Source organism: Mangifera indica, chromosome 7 (assembly GCF_011075055.1).
Source record: "Mangifera indica cultivar Alphonso chromosome 7, CATAS_Mindica_2.1, whole genome shotgun sequence".
Taxonomy (NCBI): domain Eukaryota; kingdom Viridiplantae; phylum Streptophyta; class Magnoliopsida; order Sapindales; family Anacardiaceae; genus Mangifera; species Mangifera indica.
In genome coordinates, this window is record NC_058143.1 from 20485292 (window position 1) to 20507547 (window position 22256).

Consider the following 22256-nt stretch of genomic DNA (forward strand, 5'->3'; position numbering starts at 1 on the left):
TTCGATCCAAGCTGTTCCTGTTCATGTCATCTGTTTATATCTGGGAACATTTCTATTATTTATTATATATTGAATATATCTACTGATTACAGAAATTTACTCTCAATCATATGTTAGTGGCATCCATCATCATCAACATTGAATAAACTTAATAAAATTGAAATGTTTGTTCCCAGGGTTTCATAGCTTCAATAAAGGTTCATGTCTATTTCTTTTAACAAACCGAATACAGGATGATCATCCATCCAAAAACCCAGTTCAGAACAGACATACCATGTCATATGTGAATTTTCACTTATTTAACTTATATCATTATAAATTATCATCATCAGCTCTCCCACTCCCATCACAAGCCAAATCCATTCTCCTTGAATGCAGATGCAGATCCATTAAACTCTGAACAATAATATGAATACGAGTCGTGCGCAAGCGTCTGCACAACCCAAACACAAGCAACTCAGTTCAACAACCTTTCCACAACCAAAGCAAACTTAACAATTCAATTTACCTGTTCCTGTGAGTGGAAATACATGAAGGGTGTATAATGTAGAAAATTCGACACCCTAGACGTATATATATCGGCGTACCTGAAATTTTAACATACACAACAACCATCAATATAAGACTAGAATTAATCTATGGCATCCATCACTTAAAATTATGAGGCAAAACCACCTACTTCTCAATTTGTCTCATCAAATGGCTTTTATCCCAAAGTCCTGCACGCGATAGATACCCCCACCTAAGCCAAAAGGAGCACAGAAGCTGAAATTCTATGCTTAAATGCAGCTTTTTAAAAATGGTCAAGGTAGATTAATTCTGTACTGTTTAAGTTTTCATCATTGCTTTACCTTTTATTGAAGAGCTCCCCATCTGCTTCTAACATAGGAGCTATTTTCTGGTCTAGCCTTTGCATAACTATAAGTAGCTTTTGAATGCTTTCTGTGAGTTCCTGATCATCCATGTTAGTGGCAGCAAGGGTCTGAAAATACACATGAAAGTCAACAATAAAAAATACGATCATTTCAATCCACTCAGTTAATGATCAATTAACTCAGGTACATAGAAAAATTTTAGGCCTATCCTCAAGGACGAGGCTTAGCATTATTTTAGTTGTTTCATGAAATAAAAACTGGGTTGAGAAGGCCGGTCCAAGCAGATTGCTCAATAGTGGATATAGTGTATGATCACAGGGTACTTTGATAGGCTTGTCCTGCTACCATTCCTTATATGCCCTGCTGTCCACATTGTTAACCAGCAATTCACAAAAGAATGTACATGCATACGAAGGGCATGGCATTTTGTACATACTTCAAAATGTGGACAGGAAAGAGAGAAAAGTGGAGTGTTGATAGTGCTGTTTGTGTGAATAAACTGAGGGGTCAAATTCATATGATCTGTATCATAAAACATATCAAGCACAATCAACTACATCCTGGATAGTATTTATGGAAAGGAGGGCCAAGATGAAACACTACAATTATAACAAGAAACAAATAGATAAGAGGAGCTCACTTGTGCAGGACGCCCTTTAGTTCGCCTTTGCAGTGCGAGCCGGAGTTGGTTAAAGAGATCACCAACAACCTCTTTTTGATTTATAAGCTCTATTAACCTGGCACGATGATCCCGGCTACCAATTAATGCATTATACTGCAGTTTCAAAATTTAATAGCACAGAAAGAAACCCAATCACCATCAATCAGTTGAAAATAAAACGTACGGAAAAACTTTGATTATGCTGGGTTCCAAATTATAACAAACAACATAGCAGAACATATAGTAGCATCATGCTAACATAAAGACAGAGGAATCATTACTTTGGGTTCAGTTTTGTATTTTAGTAACATTTTTGGTTTGCATACCATTTATTAGGCCCACCACAAAAATGAATCTTAAATTGGACTTAAAATTATGACATTCCAGAAAATTAGATGTAAAGCTTTCAAACTATTATCTTTTCTATAAGCAAAAATAGAATATTTGAACCTCATCTTCTAGTTCTCGACAAATCAGTGCCGTTCGCCATCTTAGATGAACTTTGGACTGACTAACATCAGTGTAAATATGGTCACCAACATACAATATTTCATCTCCATGGACATTTAGAGAACTCTCTACCATCTGAGCACTTCCTCCAGAGTACAAGCCCCCTGGAAAATTAAATAAAAGAATCAATGAAAGAAATGAGCATATATGAAAGTCGAATCATGCCAAAAAAAGTCGTCACATCATTGGTATAATATTGTCACCAACATAAAATACAAAACTATTACAAAAATACACAAACAGGAACTTCTGTTAGACAATGCCAAGGTTGCATAGGACAACAAATACACATACCATTGTAGTTGTGTTATGTGCTTTAATAGAATATAAGGACAAATATTTTTTACCACATTTGTAGGCAAATATAAAGCAAGAATACTGATTGAAAAAAAAGGACTTAGGATCAATCACCTGTACGGGCTTTGAAACATGGCCGCATTAAACCCTCACCCGTCACCACCTCATACAATGGGTGTGACATTTGAAAGAATTCTGGCTTCCTTGCTGAGACTATCACCTAAGATTGAGAACTCATTAGTAATTTCAATGTTTCATCAATGTCAAAGGGAATTCCATTATTTGTTGGCAACAACAAAAATAGAAACAGCTACTCACTGATGCAGGAAATCCTTCAGAATATTTTTGAGAGTTCTACATTTCAAAACATCTTAACAGTAACACTATTGTATATGGTCAAAAAAGGAAGATGGTTTCATAGAGGCTTATTCTACCAAATGATCAGTGATCATTTCAGCTGAGGCTGAAGCAAGCAATAACAAGTCGGAGTGGTATGCAGTTGAAATACTCAAATATCGTTTTACTCACCATGTCAAATAGATCTTGCCAACCCATATCATTTGGCAGGAATCTGTTAAAGGAATGCTGCATCATTTTGTCTGTGTAATGGTAATCTGAGTTTGTAATCAGCAGAAGTTTTTTACCAGCCTGATGCAAGGACAATGTGTAAATAGAACAACCTGTACAATAACTGCATATTTTATAAAATTTAAACTAGATAACAACTACAAAGAAATACCTCCTTTTGATCCAAAAGTGCTAAAGGTAATTCCGGATCAGGCTCCACAAAGAGTTCAGGCTTAGACATTATCTCACTCTGAACAAATGCCACAACTCGATAAGTGCTTGTGGACCACAATCTTCAACAGTCTGCTATAAATTTATCAGGATGTACTTACCTTGAGCTGACCCTCCACATGAGCCCTAAACAGAGCCTTTCCAACAGCCTGAAAATCAAGGTAAAAAATTAGAAAGGACACATATAACTAATAGCATTATTTGTTTGTTTTATCAAATATTCTGCAACATATTACCTTGTAAAGTCCTTTATAATCAAGTGGACCAAGGTCCGGTGAAATAGCTCCTTCATCCAATTTATCAACCATCTAGAAGCAGAGCGATATAGCATTACCAAACATTGACAAAAATAACAGTTCTATTAAGGAACACTACAAAGATGTAAGCCACAGCCCCTGAAGCTACCTGCATATAAGCCACAGCTTCTGAAACAGAGAATAGAGTATTGAGAAACTCCCACCGACTTTCCTTCCGCAGATCCACCAGTTCTCTCCCGTACATCTCACTTCCATGCAGATAAAGTTAAGCAGCACTATAGAAAATATAACTACATCTTGACACAGACAACAGATAAAAGTTGAAACAAAAGGAAAATTAAACAACACATCATTGGATAACGAGGGCAAGCTCCTGGAGTCAAAGTCGTATGTGTTAGGGCTGACGATGCAATATATGGGGCTGAACTAGGATCTTCTTTGCTTTTCTTAGAAAGTGGGGCAGGAATGGCAAAGCACATAAACTATTGGAGAGTTTGACCAATGACTAACTCCAATTCCTTCCACATTTTTTCATGACTCAAAGATCCCTGCTTATTATTATTATTTTTTTTAGCAAAGTCAAGTTTGAAATTGGGATCGTTGCCAAATCATTCAGTCTTTAGCAAGCACAAAACTTGTGATTCTTTTCCTCAGGCAAAACTTTGTGGAATCTAATCCTATGCCTTGTGGCAGAGGATCAGAAACTTCTTGATTTACCTCTCAAGGATTGTTCAGATTCCCCCCACATGATCTCTCAATAATTAAATGACATGGTTTAAGTAATACCTGACAGCTCGAGTAGACAACATTTTCGTGCCATGCATAGCCCTTTTTACATAACCAAATCGATCAGCCTTGACCAAATTTCCTTTCTCCTTGTCTATAACAAGACCTCTAATTACCTAATCAGAATATCAACAAAAAGAAAATGCTTAGAACAATGCAATGCAAAAGACATTATGCCCGTTAAAGAACATAACTCTCAAATTCAACAGACATAAAATGAAGAGCTCACTAGATTGGGATCAAAAGCAAGACCACCAACTGGGAAACCCATGTTCTTTAGATTTTCCATACAATAATCATAAGCACGACCTTCCCAAGCCTGGAAGAGTACAGACTATCATCAGACCATCTCAAATAATGAGTTAATTGCTTTGTTATCACGCATTTATCATCGGCATTCACTCAAACAGTTCTTGTACACCAATGATAAGCCAAATTTTATGTTTAATATAACTTTCAACTAACAAACTAAGAAAGATTATCACCATGACATTATAATGCATCAAAGTGTAGTCCATGTCATAGCCAATGGCGCTAATTGAACGAAGATTCAATGTTCTACTACAAAATATTCCACGAGGCGAATTTCTTGCCGAAGAAGGGCTCTGCATTTGAGCACTAAATATTATAATAATGATAAATCAAACAAGCATATAAATGGGAATATATTGAAGTAAAAGTGTTTAAAGTACCGGGATACCCAAGTCACCAAGCAAATTATCAGCTTCTTCTGCCTCAATCCTAGCAACCTCCTCAATTGGACCATCTAAACTTATTTGACTATCAAGGCCTAAACAAAACAAAGTACTCAACTTTTGACATGATACACTTAAAAAGAAACTTAGAAAGAAGCATAGAATCTAATTAAAACGAAAAGGGTAACGTAAAAGAATACCGAAAGCCTGAGGATGGTCGAACTTGAGATTCAAATCCCCTTTTGTGCTCTGTCCTAGATAATCAACATCGTACTTACTAGATGTCGTAACTGAAAACAATTCAACACCGGTACTGTTACTGCTACTGTTACTGCAACCACACTTTAATGAAGTCGCGGGGATTCTTGGTATGGTGGCAAGAGAATCCTTATTGAAAAAGCAAACTGGGTTCCTGAAACCGTTGGAGTTGAGGGCGGCCATTGAAAGAGTAGACAACTTGAAGCAGCCTATAATCTCTGCTGAACAGTATATGTTTGTTTATTCTGTGGATAATATCAAATGGAATACTTCACTGTATAAGTGTTGTTTTCCGACTTGAATTTAATCAAGACTTAAAATTTAATAACAGAAACCAGTCGCTTCGTCGTCTAGGTCATCATCATTTCATAAGAAGATTTTTTTGTCCTAATAAAATCTGCTTCCAGAATTTATTGATTTTATGAAGATCCATCAACCCAACAATCAGACGGCTTGGGTTGGGTTACAAGCCCGTTGGCTTTTACAGGGCCACACTCTAATACACTAGTATTATAATTACAAATAAATTAATATGTATTATTAATAAATATAAACAAACCGTGGTATAATTTTTTATTTAAAATTATTTAATTATATAATAATTATAATTTATTTAAATAAATCTCACATTAGAATGTAAAAGAGATGTTAGGTGTGTACAAGTATTAATAAATACAAACAAATTAATATATTTTAATAAGTATAAATGAATTAATATATTATTTCTAATTTAAAATTATAAAATCATATGATGATCATAACATTCATAAACAAGTGAAACAAATCTAAAAAAGGACCAATATATTACAACATCCCTTGTATGAAGTATTGTTAAGTGTAAAATTATTACCCATACATGAATTTACGTATATTAATCATAAAAGAATGATTGGTGAATTAAGTGGAGCACCATAAGATACAAAAATGTTGGTAATATCAAATTTAGAACAAAAATATATTCCATTAAGATTCCTATCAATTCATATTTTTATCTAATACACCGCTTTTAAAATCAATTTCATGATCAAGAAAAGTTCAACATATTAATGGCTGCTGCATTGTGCATGAATTATTCTGTGATGACAAATAGACGGCAGAAACATCCGAATCCTGGAACATAAACCTTGAAATGTCAGTTCTAAGCATGGCGCTGTCTAGTGCACCACAAAACTCATGTAGTGGACCAAGCAATATAAAAATTTACACCATTCTCTTGTAGTATATTTGTTTGTTTGTAAATCTTCAGCATCTCTGGTACATTAATGGCTTTGATTTAAGTAAAGTAGATTGCTCATTATGTTTATGAATATTTGTTCATCTGAATCCTTACCTTAGTTGCTGACATGAATTTGAATGCTTCTGTTTAGTCTTTCCTTCATCAAGCTACGCCCAATTTATCCTTTTATTTCATCTAATGTGCTTAATGTTTTGTTTCTGCAGCATTCTCAACTTTTTATGCTTTAATATCAAGTTCTATTGCTAATGATTGCTAATGTATATATTTTTTTTTTCCGCCTCAGGTAGGTAAATAAGTATGTCAGCTGGCAAAATGGCTACCTACAGTAATTTGGATAGAGATACAGACAGAGAACAAGGTTTACCATCATCAGTAGAAGAGACAGAGGAAATCCATAAAAAGAGCGACAATCTTCTATGTTTGGGTAGGAAAAAGGAGAAAAATCAGAGCAGCTGTACAATACCATATTACAAGTTGTTTTCCCTTGCTGATTCTTTTGATTATGTATTAATGTTTGTTGGTACAATTGCTGCTCTTGGAAATGGGATCTGCATGCCCCTTATGGCTTTACTGTTTGGAGAATTAATCGATGCCACTGGAAAAACTGTGAGCACTACCGAAACGGTACAAGGAGTTTATAAGGTATCCTCACACTATAGAGTAGCATTGAATCTTTATCTAGCCATTTGTATGATTCATAGAAATGATCCCAAAAGTATTTCTCTACACTTTGTTAAATTGGCAAACATTTTGTCTATAAGACGCTATGTTGAGGCATATGGTCTCACCCTCTGGTGAATGGACAAGGGTGTAGGAGGCAGCACCTTTGTGCCCGTTAGCGGTGCTTAACTATCCACTACTTGTGGTTTGAGTTTGTCTTACGAAAGTTTCCATAAGAAATAAGAATTTTAGTAGAGTTTGGTTTAGGAATGATAATCTAGTACATATAAACATTTTTGTGATAATAATTTTGTAGCAAATACATTCATTGTAACAAAGAGAGTTGAAAAAATATTGAATAATATTAACTCTACCAGACGTAGCACGGCTTTGAGTGAAACAAGATAAATTGTAAATGCTTTCCCTTGGACTTTAGTTTATTGATTTCATACTGGTCTGATTTCTGCACTCTTCAGCAATTAGGTTTCATGTTATATTAGCTTAAATGCATACCAAAAGCTCCTTCCTGCATCAAGGAAAATTAAGATTCCTTATCTTGTAGTAAAACTGTTTTGTTCGATATAAGGAGTACTAAACATGATGGATTTCATCTTCAGGTGTCACTGAAGTTTGTCTACTTGGCTTTGGGTTCCAGTGTTGCGTCCTTTATCCGTGAGTACATTAGACACCTTGTGGATATTGAAATTCAGTTCTATAATAACACAGCATGAAAGCAGTTGACGTAATTGGAAACTGGTTCAACCAAATCCAAAAATAATTACAACTACAATAAAATGAAACATGCCCATGTTTGCAATTTGCCAGAGATGGCTAGCTGGACCATCACAGGGGAGGCACAGGCTACACGGATAAGAAGTTTATACTTCGAAACAATATTGAGGCACGAGATTGGCTTCTTTGATAAGGAAACTAGCACCGGAGAAATTGTTGGGAGGATGTCAGGTGACTCTATTCTTATTCAAGATGCCATGGGCGAGAAGGTATATCTAAGTCCCTGGAAATGAATAATTACTGCTATATTCATAAATGGATTTGAAGTCATTCTCCTTTTGGTTTGACAAAATTTATTGCAGGTTGGAAAGTTTGTGCAGACGATAGCTGCATTCTTTGGAGGCTTTGTTATAGCTTTTATGAACGGGTGGCTGCTAACCCTCATAATGTTATCTGTAATTCCACCTATTGCTATTTCTGGTGCTGTCATGTTTAAGCTCATAGGAAAGCTCGCTTCCCACAAACAAACTGCCTATTCACAGGCAGCGACTACTGTAGAGCAGACAATTAGCTCTATCAGAACTGTAAGGCACTATGGCGTCTTTGAAAATCTTTTGCTTTACTGGGATAATGAATATAAAACATATTGTTGATGTAGGTGGCATCATATACTAGGGAGCAGCAAGCTATTTCTAAGTACAACATAAGTCTGCTTAAAGCATACAAGTCCGGCATACAAGAAGGCTTGGCCTCTGGGTTAACTGTGGGAACAGCATTGTTAATTTTAAGCTGTGGCTATGCATTGGCAGTGTGGTTAGGTGGGAAAATGATACTTGAGATGGGATACAGAGGAGGAAATGTTATCATTGTGATTTTTGGCGTGCTGCTTGGCTCCATGTAAGTGCAGTCTCACAATTTTTCGCCCAGAAAATATATATTTCAAGATGTTTAATGAAAAGCTGATAAAATTTATGAAAAGACAAAGAGAAGTTTATGCATGCTTCAGGTTCGTCTGTTTCTATAGTTGAAGCTGTATGAATAAAATATTTGATTTTTTTCTCTGGATTTTAAGGTCTATAGGGCAGGCATCTCCATGTTTGAGCGCATTTGCTGCTGCACAAGCTGCAGGATTTAAAATATTTGAGACAATTAACAGGAAGCCTGAGATTGATGCTTATGATGCGAATGGACAGACTTTAGCTGAAATTCGTGGTGATATTGAATTAAGGAATGTTATTTTCAGTTATCCAGCAAGACCGGATGAGAAAATATTTGATGGATTCTCTCTTTCAATACCTAGTGGTACTACTACTGCTCTGGTTGGGCCGAGTGGAAGTGGAAAATCAACAGTGATCAGCTTGATAGAGAGATTTTACGATCCACAAGCTGGTGAGGTACTTATAGATGGTGTTAATCTGAGAGAATTTCAGCTTAGATGGATCAGAAAGAAAATAGGTCTTGTTAGCCAGGAACCTGTGTTGTTTACATCAAGCATTGGAGATAATATTGCTTATGGAAAGCTGGATGCAACTAATGAAGAAACAGAAGCTGCTGCTGAGCTTGCCAATGCATCTAACTTCATAAATAAGCTACCTCAGGTTTTAATTCTTTAACGATGTTATTCCTATACATATTTTTTTCCATTATGGATGCTAGCTCTTTTTAAGTTTAATCTTGACCTTCCATATTTATGTTCCATTTGTTCAGGGACTAGACACAATGGTTGGAGAACATGGAATTCAGCTATCTGTTGGTCAAAAACAGAGAGTTGCTATAGCTAGGGCAATTCTTAAAGATCCAAGAATTCTGCTTCTTGATGAAGCCACGAGTTCTCTTGATGCTGAATCGGAAAGACTAGTGCAAGGGGCACTTGACAGAGTTATGATCAACCGAACAACTCTCATTGTCTCCCATCGCTTGACTACATTAAGGAATGCAGATATGATAGTCGTTATTCATCAAGGAAAGATTGTTGAAAAAGGTTCAGATTTGCTTATAGTGCCCTATAACTCAACCAGCTTCCTATCATTGATACATATGCCTGAGCAATATATGAACTTCTTAATAGAGCTTTCATAGTTACTATTTTTATTCTTGTTAAACTTTAGCTCTTCATTAATTTTGCATCTAAAACTTATAATTCGTTGCCACTTTCTTTAGCTCTTCCTAGCATCCTATTATATGCTTGACTGAATATTTGATTCTTAAATCTTATAATTCGTTCCCACTTTCTTTCACATATCAGGTTCACGTCCTGAGTTACTCAAGGATCCTCATGGAGCATATAGCCAGCTCATAAGGTTGCAAGGAAGTGGGAAAAAGCAAGAACATAAGGATTTAAATCATTCAGAGAGAGATCGTCGATCCTCCCCTTTTGCTCTATCTCCTTCTCCACTGATTAGCATTTCTGGAAAATCATTTGAAAAACTAATTCGTACTCCTGCTTCAGAAAAATCACAACTGTCTCATGAAGTGGCACTTGGTCGCTTAGCCCGTCTAAACAGCCCTGAAATACCTATCTTACTTCTAGGTTCTATATTTGCCATAGCCAATGGTGCAATAACACCAATATTTGGGACGGTGTTTGCTGCTATGATTAGAACTTTCTATGAGCCAAAAGATGAACTTACAAGAGATTCCAAATTTTGGGCATTGGCGTTTATGGTTCTAGGTGTTGCATCATTTTTGACTTCCTCAATGAGCTCATACTATTTAGCTGTGGCAGGGTGCAAATTAATAATGCGAATACGGTCAATGTGTTTTGAAAAAGTTGTATACATGGAAATAGGTTGGTTTGATGAAGCTGAGCATTCGAGTGGTGCAATTGGTTCAAGGCTTTCTTCAGATGCAGCTTCAGTGCGAAGTTTGGTCGGAGACACACTCTCTTTGATCCTTCAGAATACAGCTACAGCAGTTTCAGGCTTGGTAATTGCCTTCAAAGCAAGCTGGCGATTGTCTTTTTTAATCCTTGCTGTGTTTCCTCTGCTGGCTATCAGCAGTTATATTCAACTGAGGTCCGTGCAAAGATTTGGAGGAAAATTGAAGGTTTGTTCAGTAACATCTTCATCCGATAGTACAGTAGACTTGTAAGATATTATTTATCTTTGGTTTATCAATATGAGATTTGCTTAAAGATGTTATACAAAATACATTGAAATGATTTTTTTCTGTTTTCTATTTATCGAGATTGTGATTTCAAATGGTTGCAGCAAGGGCACCAGGAAGCAAGCCAAGTTGTGAGTGATGCAGTTAGCAGTATCAGAACGGTAGCTTCTTTCTGCGCGGAAGAGAAGGTGATGCAGCTATATAAAAAGAAATGCGAAGTTCCAATTAAGGCAGGAATAAAGCAAGGACTGATTAGTGGGTTAGGTTTTGGGATATCCTTCTTCTTTTTCTTTTCTGTGTATGCAGTCAGTTTTTATGTTGGAGGCGTCTTAGTTGATCATGGCAAGGCAACATTCTCTGAATTTTTTAATGTAAGTATTTTTTTCCCCTCCATGTCAAACAAGTATTTCAAGTTTATTTGTTTCTCCCTTGCTGATTCATCACTTATTATTACAGGTGTTTTTTGCTCTCAGCATGACAGCAGTTGGAATTTCTCAAACAAGCTTTCTGGCTCCTGATGTAGGTAAAGCCAAGAGTTCTATTGCTTCTATATTTAATCTTCTTGACCAGAAATCCAAAATAGACTCCAGTGATAACTCTGGAAAGAAGTTAAGAAATGTGAGAGGTAAAGTTGAGTTTCGACATGTCAGTTTCAAGTATCCAACAAGACCTGATATCCAAATTTTCTGCAATTTATGCTTGACCATTCAATCTGGCAAGGTAATGTCGCATGTTAATTACTCAAAAAGTGTATGGACAGTTTATAAATAAAAAACACATTGTAATTGTATCTCTTATATCAGATGGTTGCTCTAGTAGGAGAAAGTGGAAGTGGAAAATCGACAGTGATCTCATTACTGCAGAGATTTTATGATCCCAATTCAGGTAAAATTACACTAGATGGAATAGAAATTCAAAAACTACAATTGAAGTGGTTAAGGCAACAGATGGGCCTAGTAAGCCAAGAGCCTATGTTATTCAATGATACCATCCGAGCCAATATTGCATATGGAAAGGAAGGAGATGCAACAGAGACAGAAATTTTAGCTGCTGCAGAGTTAGCAAATGCCCACAATTTCATTAGTGGTTTACAACAGGTTAAGAAATTGGAATTTTATTGTGATTGTACACTATCTTCCTGCTTACATTATAAATTGCTATTAAATGACAGTGGTGAGAATTTTTCTGTCAAAATATTGTCGGTTTTGAATGCATAATTTGTTATAAATTTGGTTTCACTTGAAATATCTTTAATTTAATAATCAGACTCACTGTCAAGACGTTATTTGCTTTGAATATACAACATTTCTTCCGTGCTTTATCAATTTGGGATTTCACGTCTCCCATCAAGACTTCTTCTTCGCCACAAAATCTGTTTGTTGGTTGAGTCTAATTTTTTTTTTATGTTTCTAATTCTAAAAGCTCTAATCGCAGGGATATGACACATCAGTAGGAGAAAGAGGGATCCAGTTATCTGGAGGACAGAAGCAAAGAGTCGCTATAGCTCGTGCTATAGTGAAGGCTCCAAAAATTTTACTATTGGATGAGGCCACTAGTGCCCTTGATCTTGAGTCTGAAAGAGTGGTTCAAGATGCATTAGACCGAGTTATGATGAATCGAACAACAATTGTGATAGCCCATCGATTCTCCACAATCAAGAATGCAGACTTGATTGTAGTGATGAAAGATGGAATGATAGTAGAAAAAGGAAAGCATGAACATTTAATCAGTATCAAGAATGGTATTTATGCATCCCTTACAGCATCTCATACACGTAAATGAAGCTAAGCTTCTAATGCTCTTTGCCATTTTGCTAGTTTTTGGGCTTTGAATACGTCGCTTGTTTCTACAATCTTTTATGGAGTGTAATGTAAGTTTCAGAGAAAAATGAAAATGAAGTAGGTTTTAGTCACTTTCTGCATAACAAGCTCAGTTCAAAGTAGTTGCAGCAAATCATTTGATAATTGAAAACAGAAAACATCAACTAAAAAAGTGAAATTTTGGTTAAGAAGTGCAAGACAGTGAGTACTAAGTGCATGGTTATATAACATTCTTAGGCAAATCTCACATCAACAAAGTATAAGCTCAAACTATTAAATATAACAGATGCTAGGGTAAATTAGTACTGTTTGATTGAAATGGATGATGGTTGTTTGTGCCAACTGAGATAAAGATGCGACAACCATGAAACATGTTTTGAGTAACATATATATATATATATATATATATATATATTCTTTTCTAGTTATTCTATAAGATATAGTAATGTTGATATTAACAAAGTTAAGAGCTTCACTAGAAGATTGTTTTGAATCTAGACGGCAGAAATATCCCAGTACTGCAGACATGAGACAAAATGAATACCATCAATTATGTTTAGACAAAATGAATGCGAATATATCTGAAATACATGATTAAAGATTATGTTGAATGGTACTTTTATGTTTCAGAAGCTATTGAAGAAATGAACAGGAATGGTAGGCCCACGGTGATTTTTAGGCTCAATCTTGGGAGTTCAGAAGCCCACATTCCAGACAAACTTGATGTCAGCGTAACTGATTGAATATGAAATATGATTGATGTGGGTGTTGTTAGTCTGAAATTGTCAACTGATGCTATAAGTAACAAATGCAAATGCTGGCTTTATGCGGACAGACGTGGTTGTTGGCTCTGTGTTGGCTTTTTGTGCCAACTGCAAACTGAGATTAGACGTGACACCCATTCTAAGTACTCTACTTCAATGCCACTACACCATTTCTTTTATATGGCCATATATAATTTGGGTTGATGTATGTAGTGTAAAATATTGTTCAAGTCTTTTCAACATAACATTTTTTTGAACAAATACGTTCACTCCTACCTTACAAATTCCAAGGACCTGATCAATTTCGATTTCGTAACATTTCTTGAAAATTCATAAACTCACAAATTATTATTTTCAAACAATATGAAATGTCTATACATATATTCTCGTACCTTTTGCGGTGTGAGATTCCTTTGGAGGTATAGTTTAGTGTTTATAAAAACTTAGGGGTACCAAACTTAGAAATAACGATTAGTTGTCTAAAACCTAGTAGGAGGGGACTGTAATTACCGTATGAGTATGAATAATGAATATGTTTTTGTTGATTTGGACACGAAGACGGCCTAAATATCAAAATCAATGGGGAATAGCTCCATCAGAAAAACCTTGAAAAAGTCCATTGTTGGCACTGTAAATTTTTTCTCAGCGCAAAAGACAATGAATAGGATGAAAAATGCTACGACAAAATGTGAACATGCAAATATAAACAAAGAAAATGATAAAACATATGTCAACTACAGTAAATAAAATATTGTACACAATTCATGTTGAGAGTCGTTATAAGTTTCATAAACTGTATAACGATATATAAATAAATGATAATGCTTCCATTTCTTACATTCGTTCTTCTCTTCGTTCTTCTCTTCTTCATGTCCACTGAGTGAGCATTTCTTGTATTTGCTTCTTTTGGATACATAAACGTTCATTATGTTAATAATGAATTTAATGCTTATGTTTGCTTATGTGCAGCTGCCATCCAAGAGCTTCATTGTTGTGAAAGACAGTGTACACTTTGCAGTTGCTGAACATGGCAGACAACAGCACTTCAGATGGAGATATTAAAAGAGAGCAAGCTCCTGAATCATCAGCAAGTTTAGATGGAGATGTTAACAAAGGGGAAGCTGAACCACCACCAGGAAGTACTTTAGATGGAGAAATGAAGATCGACCATGCTCAGGAAACACCAGGAAACTTAGATGGAGCTCATTCAGCAGTGGGAGAGAGGGGAAAAATACCTGAAGAGAATGGAAATGAGCCAGTTTCAGATGGGAAAAAGGAGAGAAAGCAAGGGAAGAATGTAGTAGCATACTACAAGTTGTTTTCCTTTGCTGACTCCTTTGATTATTTTTTGATGTTTTGTGGTGTAATTTCTGCTGTTGGAAATGGGTTCTGTTTGCCACTTATGTCTTTACTATTTGGAGAGTTGATTGATGCCACTGGAAAACCTGCCTCCACTACCGATATGGTGCATGGAGTTTTTAAGGTATCTGAAAACACTGAAACTATAGAGTGCTACTTTTCAATTGGAAAATTATTCCTTTATTTATTGACATTAAAGCTTTTACTGAAATTATAATGCATTACTGGGTAATCTTGCCCCAAGCCAAAAGTCCCTTAAGTATTTTGTATTAAGTAATTACATAACATGGTATTGTATTTGATGTTCTGAAGAATATTTTTGAAAATTAACAATTTAATTATAGAGGATGAGGCTTGTTTTCTCTATCGGTTTCTTTTTGAAGTTGGAAATTTTGTTGTGATAGAAATATAGTTCTACAAAGATTAGGAAAGTATTTCTTAGTAGAAGTTGCTTATCTCTCAAGATACTTCATGGGAGAGAGAAATATGTGAAAGTTTAACATGTAGTGCTGGGATAGTATTCTGGAATATCATATAGTGTGTTGTAGTATTGTATCTTTGTGGTCATTATATATTTTATCTCCCATGGATGTAAGATATTGATTCATTATCTAAGAATTAGAATATTATCTGCTTTAGACATACAGTGATTGTTTTTTTTGGGATATCGTGTCTCCTGTGATTGCCCTAGCATCACAAACTATTTAACTGATCTTGTCTTATCATTTATAAGTGATATGATATATTTATATATATCTTATGTTTCTCTAGTTCTTTGTCGATGTAGGTTATGTCAAGTAGTGTTACAATAGGTGGGTTATGTCAAAAATATCATGTGTTTTGTGTGATTGATGATTTGTTTTTTAAATTTTTTATGTTTCCGCAAAATTCCTAATATCAATGGTAGCCAGTTTTGATTTACTAAAAACTTAAAAATTAACATAATTGGGTTCAATGAGCAATAGTTTGGTCAAATACTTCTACAGGTTTCACTGAAATATGTCTACTTGGCTGTGGGGGCGTGTACCGCATCCTTTGTCCGTGAGTAGCTTCTTGAAATTGAATTTCGTATCGCTAATTCCATATTCAAATCTTATGTTAAGTGTAAAGATGCCCATTTTTGCTGTTTGCCAGAGGTGACTAGCTGGACTGTAACAGGGGAGAGGCAGGCTGCAAGGATAAGAAGTTTATATTTGAAAACAATATTAGGGCAAGAAATTGGCTTCTTTGATAAGGAAACTAGTACTGGAGAAATTGTTGGAAGAATGTCAGGTGACACTATTCTTATTCAAGAAGCCATTGGTGAGAAGGTATAGCATATTTATATAAAAGAACATTATTGTTGCCATGATCATCGCAATCAATATCACATGCATGTATGGATTTGAAGATGCTCTTGTAATTTTTCAGGTTGGACAGTTTATACAGAATATATCTTCATTCTTAGGAGGCTTTGTCATAGCTTTCGTGAGAGGATGGCTCCTCACTCTTGTATTGTTATGTTCAGTTCCACCAATTGCTATTTCTGGAGCTCTCATGATGAAGCTCTTAAGCACGCTCAGTTCCCATGAACAAACTGCCTATTCTCAAGCAGCCACTCTTGTAGAGCAGACAATTGGCTCTATCAGAACTGTAAGAAACATTTACAGAGTGAAAACCTTTATCTCATGCTGTTTCAATGGAATTATTGATGAAAAATGTATTGTTTATGTAGGTTGCATCATATACAGGGGAGCAACTAGCAATTTCTAAGTACAGCAAGTCCTTGATTAAAGCATACAAGTCTGGTGTAAAGCGAGGGCTTGTTACTGGGTTAAGTATGGGTACACGAAATCTTATCTCATATAGTGGCTATGCATTGGCAGTGTGGTTCGGTGGAAGAATGATAGTTGATAAGGGATACTCAGGAGGAGATGTCTTAACTGTGATTTTTGGTGTGTTGCTGGGCTCTTCGTAAGTACACTTTACTGCTTTCTATCTGTTTGTTGTTTTGTGGAGTTATGAAAGTTATATTAACATGTTAGCAAATTATTCGGAATTTAAGGTCTCTAGGGCAGGCAGGTCCACACTTAAGTACATTTGCTGCCGGACAAGCAGCAGCATTTAAAATGTTTGAGGCAATCAATAGGAAGCCTGAGATTGATGCTTACGATACTAATGGAAGGAAACTGGATGAAATTCGTGGTGATATTGAGTTAGAGGATGTTAATTTCAGTTATCCCGCAAGACCAGATGAACGCATATTAATTGGATTCTCTCTTTCAATACCGAGTGGTACAACTGCAGCTCTGGTTGGACAGAGTGGAAGTGGGAAATCAACAGTGATCAGTTTGATAGATAGATTTTATGATCCACAGGCTGGTGAAGTACTTATAGACGGTGTTAATCTCAGAGAGTTTCAGCTCCAATGGATCAGAGGGAAAATTGGTCTTGTCAGCCAGGAACCTGTGTTGTTTTCATCAAGCATTAGAGACAATATTGCTTATGGGAAGATTGGTGCAACTAATGAAGAGATAGAAGCTGCTGCAGAGCTTGCAAATGCATCTAGCTTCATAAATAAGCTACCTCAGGTTTTAATTCTTCAACTATTGGTCTTTTTAAGTTTTAATAAATCTTATTAAAGAAAAAAAAATCTTAATTCCTTGAGATGAAAGAAAAATCACTAAATCCTCCAACTATCACAGTTTCCTCACTCTCCTTCTACCTATATAAGTATTCTGTTAATAAGAGTTGGTGATATCTCCTTTTAAGTTTTGAATTGTCCAGAGACTAGACACAATGGTTGGTGAACATGGAGTTCAGCTATCTGGGGGCCAAAAGCAGAGAGTTGCTATAGCAAGGGCCATCCTAAAAGATCCAAGAATCCTACTTCTAGATGAAGCCACAAGTGCTCTTGACGCTGAATCCGAAAGAGTGGTGCAAGAGGCACTTGATAGAGTAATGGTCAACCGTACAACTGTACTTGTAGCTCATCGCTTGACTACAGTGAGGAATGCAGATATGATAGCTGTTATTGAGAAAGGAAAGATTGTTGAAAAAGGTTAAAATTTTGCTTAGATTTCCCTTTTTCAATGGTTCAACTACAGAAGTTGCCTGTCATTAATGTATTTGCTTGAGTAGCCTATGTTACTCATGACTAGTTTCATAATCAAGAGTTTCTGTCTCCCGCGCATTACCCTTCCTAGTTACCATTCATCTTTTGTAAATTTTTGCTTTTAAGCTGCATTCCTATTTTACGCATTACTGAATTATATTTTTTTCAAATTGTCAGGTTCACATTTTGATTTAGTCAAGAATCATGATGGAGCATATAGCCAGCTCATACGGCTGCAGGAAATTTGCAATGAGTCAGAAAAAGATTCTTCAATTAAACCAGACAGCGGTCGTCATTCCTGGGTCCAATATGTTTCGTCGCCCTTAAGTATAATTTCTGATAACTCAGTTGAAATGTCTCCTGAAAACTTACCTGACAAATCAATTGATAGTACTCCTGCTGCAGAAAAGCCACAGATTTCTCAAGAAGTTCCACTTAGCCGTTTGGCTGGTCTTAATAGCCCTGAGATACCTATGTTACTTATAGGTTCCATATTTGCTGCGGCCAATGGTGCAATATTACCAATTTTCGGGATGGGGCTTGCCAGTGCTATTAAAAGTTTCTACAAACCCGAAAAAGTCAAGAGAGATTCCTCAGTTTGGGCGTTAATATTTGTGGCCCTTGGTGTGACTTCTTTTCTGAGCAACGCAATCAGCTCATACTTTTTTGGTGTAGCAGGGTGCAAGTTGATAAAGCGAATACGATCAATGTGCTTTGCAAAAGTGGTACACATGGAGATAGGATGGTTTGATGAAGCTGAGCATTCGAGTGGTGCCATTGGTGCAAGGCTTTCTACAGACGCAGCCTCAGTGCGAAGTGCAGTTGGTGACACACTTGCTTTGATTGTTCAGAATGCTGCAACAGCAACTGCAGGCTTGATAATTGGTTTCAAAACAAGTTGGGAATTGTGTTTGATAATCCTTGCCTTCTTTCCTCTGCTGGGAGTTTGTACTTACGTACAAATGAAGGTGATGTTCTTGATCAGCAACGCCAGTAATGCTAAGGTTTGTTTTTAACTACTCAGGAAGCCATTCATGTTATGCCTAATTTTCATTACATGATCAATTTTGATAAGGAAACACCAATTATGTGATTTTTTAAATAAAAAAATATGAACCAAACTCTATGTTATTCTAAATATTCAAACAGACTCGCTACTATTATTATTATTACTGTTTTATCGAGATAGAGATTTTCAAATGTTTGCAGAAAATGTATGAGGAAGCCGGTCAGGTTGTAAGTGATGCAGTTAGCAGCATTAGAACTGTAGCTTCCTTCTGTACCGAGAAGAATGTGATTGAACTATACCAGAAGAAATGTGATGGCCCAGTTAAGGCAAAGATAAAGCAAGGACTGATACGCGGACTATGCTGTGGGGTATCCTTCTTCTTTTTCTATTTTATCTATGCAGTGGAATTTTTTGTTGGAGGGATATTAGTTAACCATGGCAAGACAACATTCAATGATTTTTTTCATGTAAGTATTTCATTCTCCATCAAATAAGTATTTCAAGTTTATGTGTCATTACACTTGTCCATTGATCACTGATTATCTGAAGGAAAAATTTCTTACGTTATTCTGATATTGATCATTAGCCTACCTACTGTTTACAGGTGTTTTTTGCTGTCAGTTTGACAGCCTATGGAATTTCAAGAGCAACCACTCTTGCTCCTGACGTTGGTAAAGCTAAGAGGTCTAGTGCTTCTGTATTTGGGCTTCTTGACCCGATATCCAAGATAGACTCAAGTGATAACAGTGGAACAACATTAGACAATGTTAGAGGTGAAGTTGAGTTTAGGCAAGTCAGTTTCAAGTATCCAACAAGACCTGATGCTCATATTTTCCGTGATCTTTGCTTAACCATACATTCTGGCAAGGTAATGTTGCATGCTTCATTACATTCAACTAATAAAAGTTCACCCATAACTTGATAATCCTTTTAGCTAAAATGGAACTTTTAGCTGCTCTGAAGCCATGGCAACCAATTTTGGTGTACCAAGATTCTTCCAGTGTTGCTTGCTTCAGCTTAACAATTGTACATTAAATTCAGAAGTGAAAACTTTTTTCGTTGACACATACATTGGAAATACTGCTACAGCTTTCTAATTGACATGGTTGAACCAAGAGAATGAATAACAATATAATTTAGCTTTTTGTTTCAGATGGTTGCTCTGGTTGGAGAAAGTGGGAGTGGTAAATCGACAGTGATCTCATTATTGCAGAGATTTTATGATCCTAATTCAGGTCAAATTACTCTAGATGGAATAGAAATCCAAAAGCTGCAACTAAAATGGTTAAGACAGCAGATGGGCCTGGTGAGTCAGGAGCCTGTGTTATTCAATGACACCATCAAAGCCAATATTGCTTATGGAAAGGAAGGAGATGCAACAGAAACAGAAATTTTAGCTGCAGCAGAATTAGCTAATGCTCACAGCTTCATTAGTGGCTTACAACAGGTTAAGACTTGGCATTTCAAGTTGTTCTTAAATACTTTGTTGAACAGAATGAATCCCACGTTATCAATAGTGACTTTCAATTGCCACCAAATCTATTTTTTCTTGGATTGAATAGAAATTTATGTTTCTAATTCTTAAAGTTGGAAAACGTAGGGATATGATACATCTGTAGGAGAAAGAGGAGTCCAGTTATCCGGGGGACAAAAACAACGAGTAGCTATTGCGCGTGCCATTGTGAAGTCTCCAAAAATTTTATTGCTAGATGAAGCCACTAGTGCTCTTGACCTGGAGTCTGAAAGAGTGGTTCAAGATGCATTAGATCAAGTTATGAAGGACCGAACCACAATTGTTGTAGCTCATCGGTTATCCACAATTAGGAATGCAGATGTTATTGCAGTAATTAAAAATGGAGCCATAGTAGAAAAAGGAAACCATGAAAGTTTAATCAATGTGAAGAAAGGTGTTTATGCATCCTTAGTAGCACTTCATGCAAGTGCAACAAATTAAGCTCTTATGTCTGCTTCACTCTATTAGTAGTTTGTTTATGGGTTGTTTTGTTATCTTGAGTTGTTATCATTGTAACTTGTTTCTAAATACACTTATAAGTCTAGTATTGGACTATGACATAGTAATGTAAGTTTTAAAGAGAAATGAAAATGAAGGTGTTGGATCCAGTTCACCTATGATAGGTTAACCTGATCTATTAGGGTTGAAATAACAAAACAACCCCTGCAGTTAAAATTACATATGTGCCCTTAACAGTTATGGGATGAGAGTTAGCAATAATTGGGATTTAAATTTTAAAATCCCAACTACCGCTTTAATAAAATTAGATGTTACGTTTCTTCTTCTCTGCTTCCCTACAGAAAACAATATAAAATACACAGACCTAAAACTATAGAATCCAGACAAGCAAAAAGGCAAACTATGTTGTGGATTATTAATTGAAACGCTTGGATTATCGAATATCATCAAAAAACACACGTATTGCAATCCGAGTATGCATTTTCTTTTATCTTGAAATTATTTATATCCGTTTGCATTAGTATCAGAGTAATATTATATGGTTCACGGTGATGTTGATGATGCAAGAATATTTCTAGAAAATGAATTGGGTTCATAATGCTATGAATAGTGATTATTTTTTGAGAAAAAAACGCATGAACCCGTTCATATGCTCTATGACCCATTTACATTTTCTTGATGAATTTGATATGATTGAGTATAATTGTTGCCTAGAATCATGTTAGGGTGATATGTATGATTTGTGATGAAAAGTTACTTTGGAAATGCATCGAATCGATGAATTTCAGTAGCTTATGTTTTCCAAAAATGGTGACATTCATGTCCCAAATTTGTTAGATTCCGACGACGTTGGCACTGTAAAATGCAACGAACAAAAGCATTGTGACGTAGGCTTCAAAAGCCTCATCAAATCGCCATCGATCATTGGCCAAAGGACAACCAATTTCATTGGCAATTTATTAAGGTTCATATGCATCGTAGGTTGCAATCAGATTGGGAAAACCCCATTGCCCAACTTGTTGGTCAACGGGTCACTCCACTTGGCAATCGGGTGATCCGAATCGAGTCTTAACCTGTGGATCAGTTGACTATTAATGGTCAACATTTGATCGATTAACAATCAATATTTGACTAGTCAATGGTCAAAGTTTGACCAACACATGAAGTGCTTTCTCCAGCGTGTGAAGATCGTGGTCCCATGTCATGTAAGAGCTTATGCAACCTATTTTTGTATAAATCAAACACTTATTGTTGTTTTCGGGATGTATTTTGAATTATACATTGTTATATAATATGTGAACATATGTTGTTTCTATTGTTATGCATGTGTAATTTATTTTGTGTCTATTTGTTGTTCATATATAGGG

The 22256-nt window shown here is 35.9% G+C and overlaps 4 protein-coding genes across 4 annotated transcripts; 3 read left to right on the forward strand and 1 right to left on the reverse strand.

The window, feature by feature from the left end:
• Nucleotides 1-152: 152 nt before the first annotated feature.
• LOC123220756 (5'-nucleotidase domain-containing protein 4) lies at nucleotides 153-5517 on the reverse strand. The gene is made up of 17 exons (XM_044643335.1): nucleotides 5080-5517; nucleotides 4877-4974; nucleotides 4670-4789; nucleotides 4414-4503; nucleotides 4185-4300; nucleotides 3547-3646; nucleotides 3378-3449; nucleotides 3243-3290; nucleotides 3083-3160; nucleotides 2872-2991; nucleotides 2458-2563; nucleotides 1987-2150; nucleotides 1516-1650; nucleotides 852-982; nucleotides 680-742; nucleotides 509-587; nucleotides 153-433 (listed from the first exon to the last, which is right to left on the reverse strand). The coding sequence occupies exons 1-17, from the start codon at nucleotides 5318-5320 to the stop codon at nucleotides 347-349; spliced, it is 1848 nt and encodes a 615-aa protein (XP_044499270.1). The 5' UTR covers nucleotides 5321-5517; the 3' UTR covers nucleotides 153-346.
• Nucleotides 5518-6884: 1367 nt separating this feature from the next.
• LOC123221659 (ABC transporter B family member 21-like) lies at nucleotides 6885-11394 on the forward strand. Its single transcript, XM_044644539.1, has 10 exons — nucleotides 6885-7016; nucleotides 7652-7706; nucleotides 7860-8035; nucleotides 8129-8350; nucleotides 8425-8663; nucleotides 8839-9364; nucleotides 9474-9747; nucleotides 10012-10811; nucleotides 10976-11242; nucleotides 11353-11394. The coding sequence occupies exons 1-10, from the start codon at nucleotides 6885-6887 to the stop codon at nucleotides 11392-11394; spliced, it is 2733 nt and encodes a 910-aa protein (XP_044500474.1).
• Nucleotides 11395-11674: 280 nt separating this feature from the next.
• Nucleotides 11675-13434, forward strand: LOC123221578 (ABC transporter B family member 21-like). Its single transcript, XM_044644401.1, has 3 exons — nucleotides 11675-11968; nucleotides 12306-12612; nucleotides 13322-13434. Exons 1-3 carry the CDS (start codon nucleotides 11675-11677, stop codon nucleotides 13432-13434), a joined length of 714 nt encoding a protein of 237 aa, XP_044500336.1.
• A 1048-nt stretch (nucleotides 13435-14482) lies between these two features.
• LOC123221579 (ABC transporter B family member 11-like) lies at nucleotides 14483-21038 on the forward strand. Its single transcript, XM_044644402.1, is given in 11 exon segments — nucleotides 14483-14938; nucleotides 15918-16124; nucleotides 16225-16446; nucleotides 16529-16767; nucleotides 16859-17384; nucleotides 17581-17905; nucleotides 18086-18912; nucleotides 19118-19384; nucleotides 19522-19785; nucleotides 20071-20364; nucleotides 20518-21038. Coding segments are annotated over 11 exon segments (3981 nt in total). The 3' UTR covers nucleotides 20872-21038.
• Nucleotides 21039-22256: the final 1218 nt, after the last annotated feature.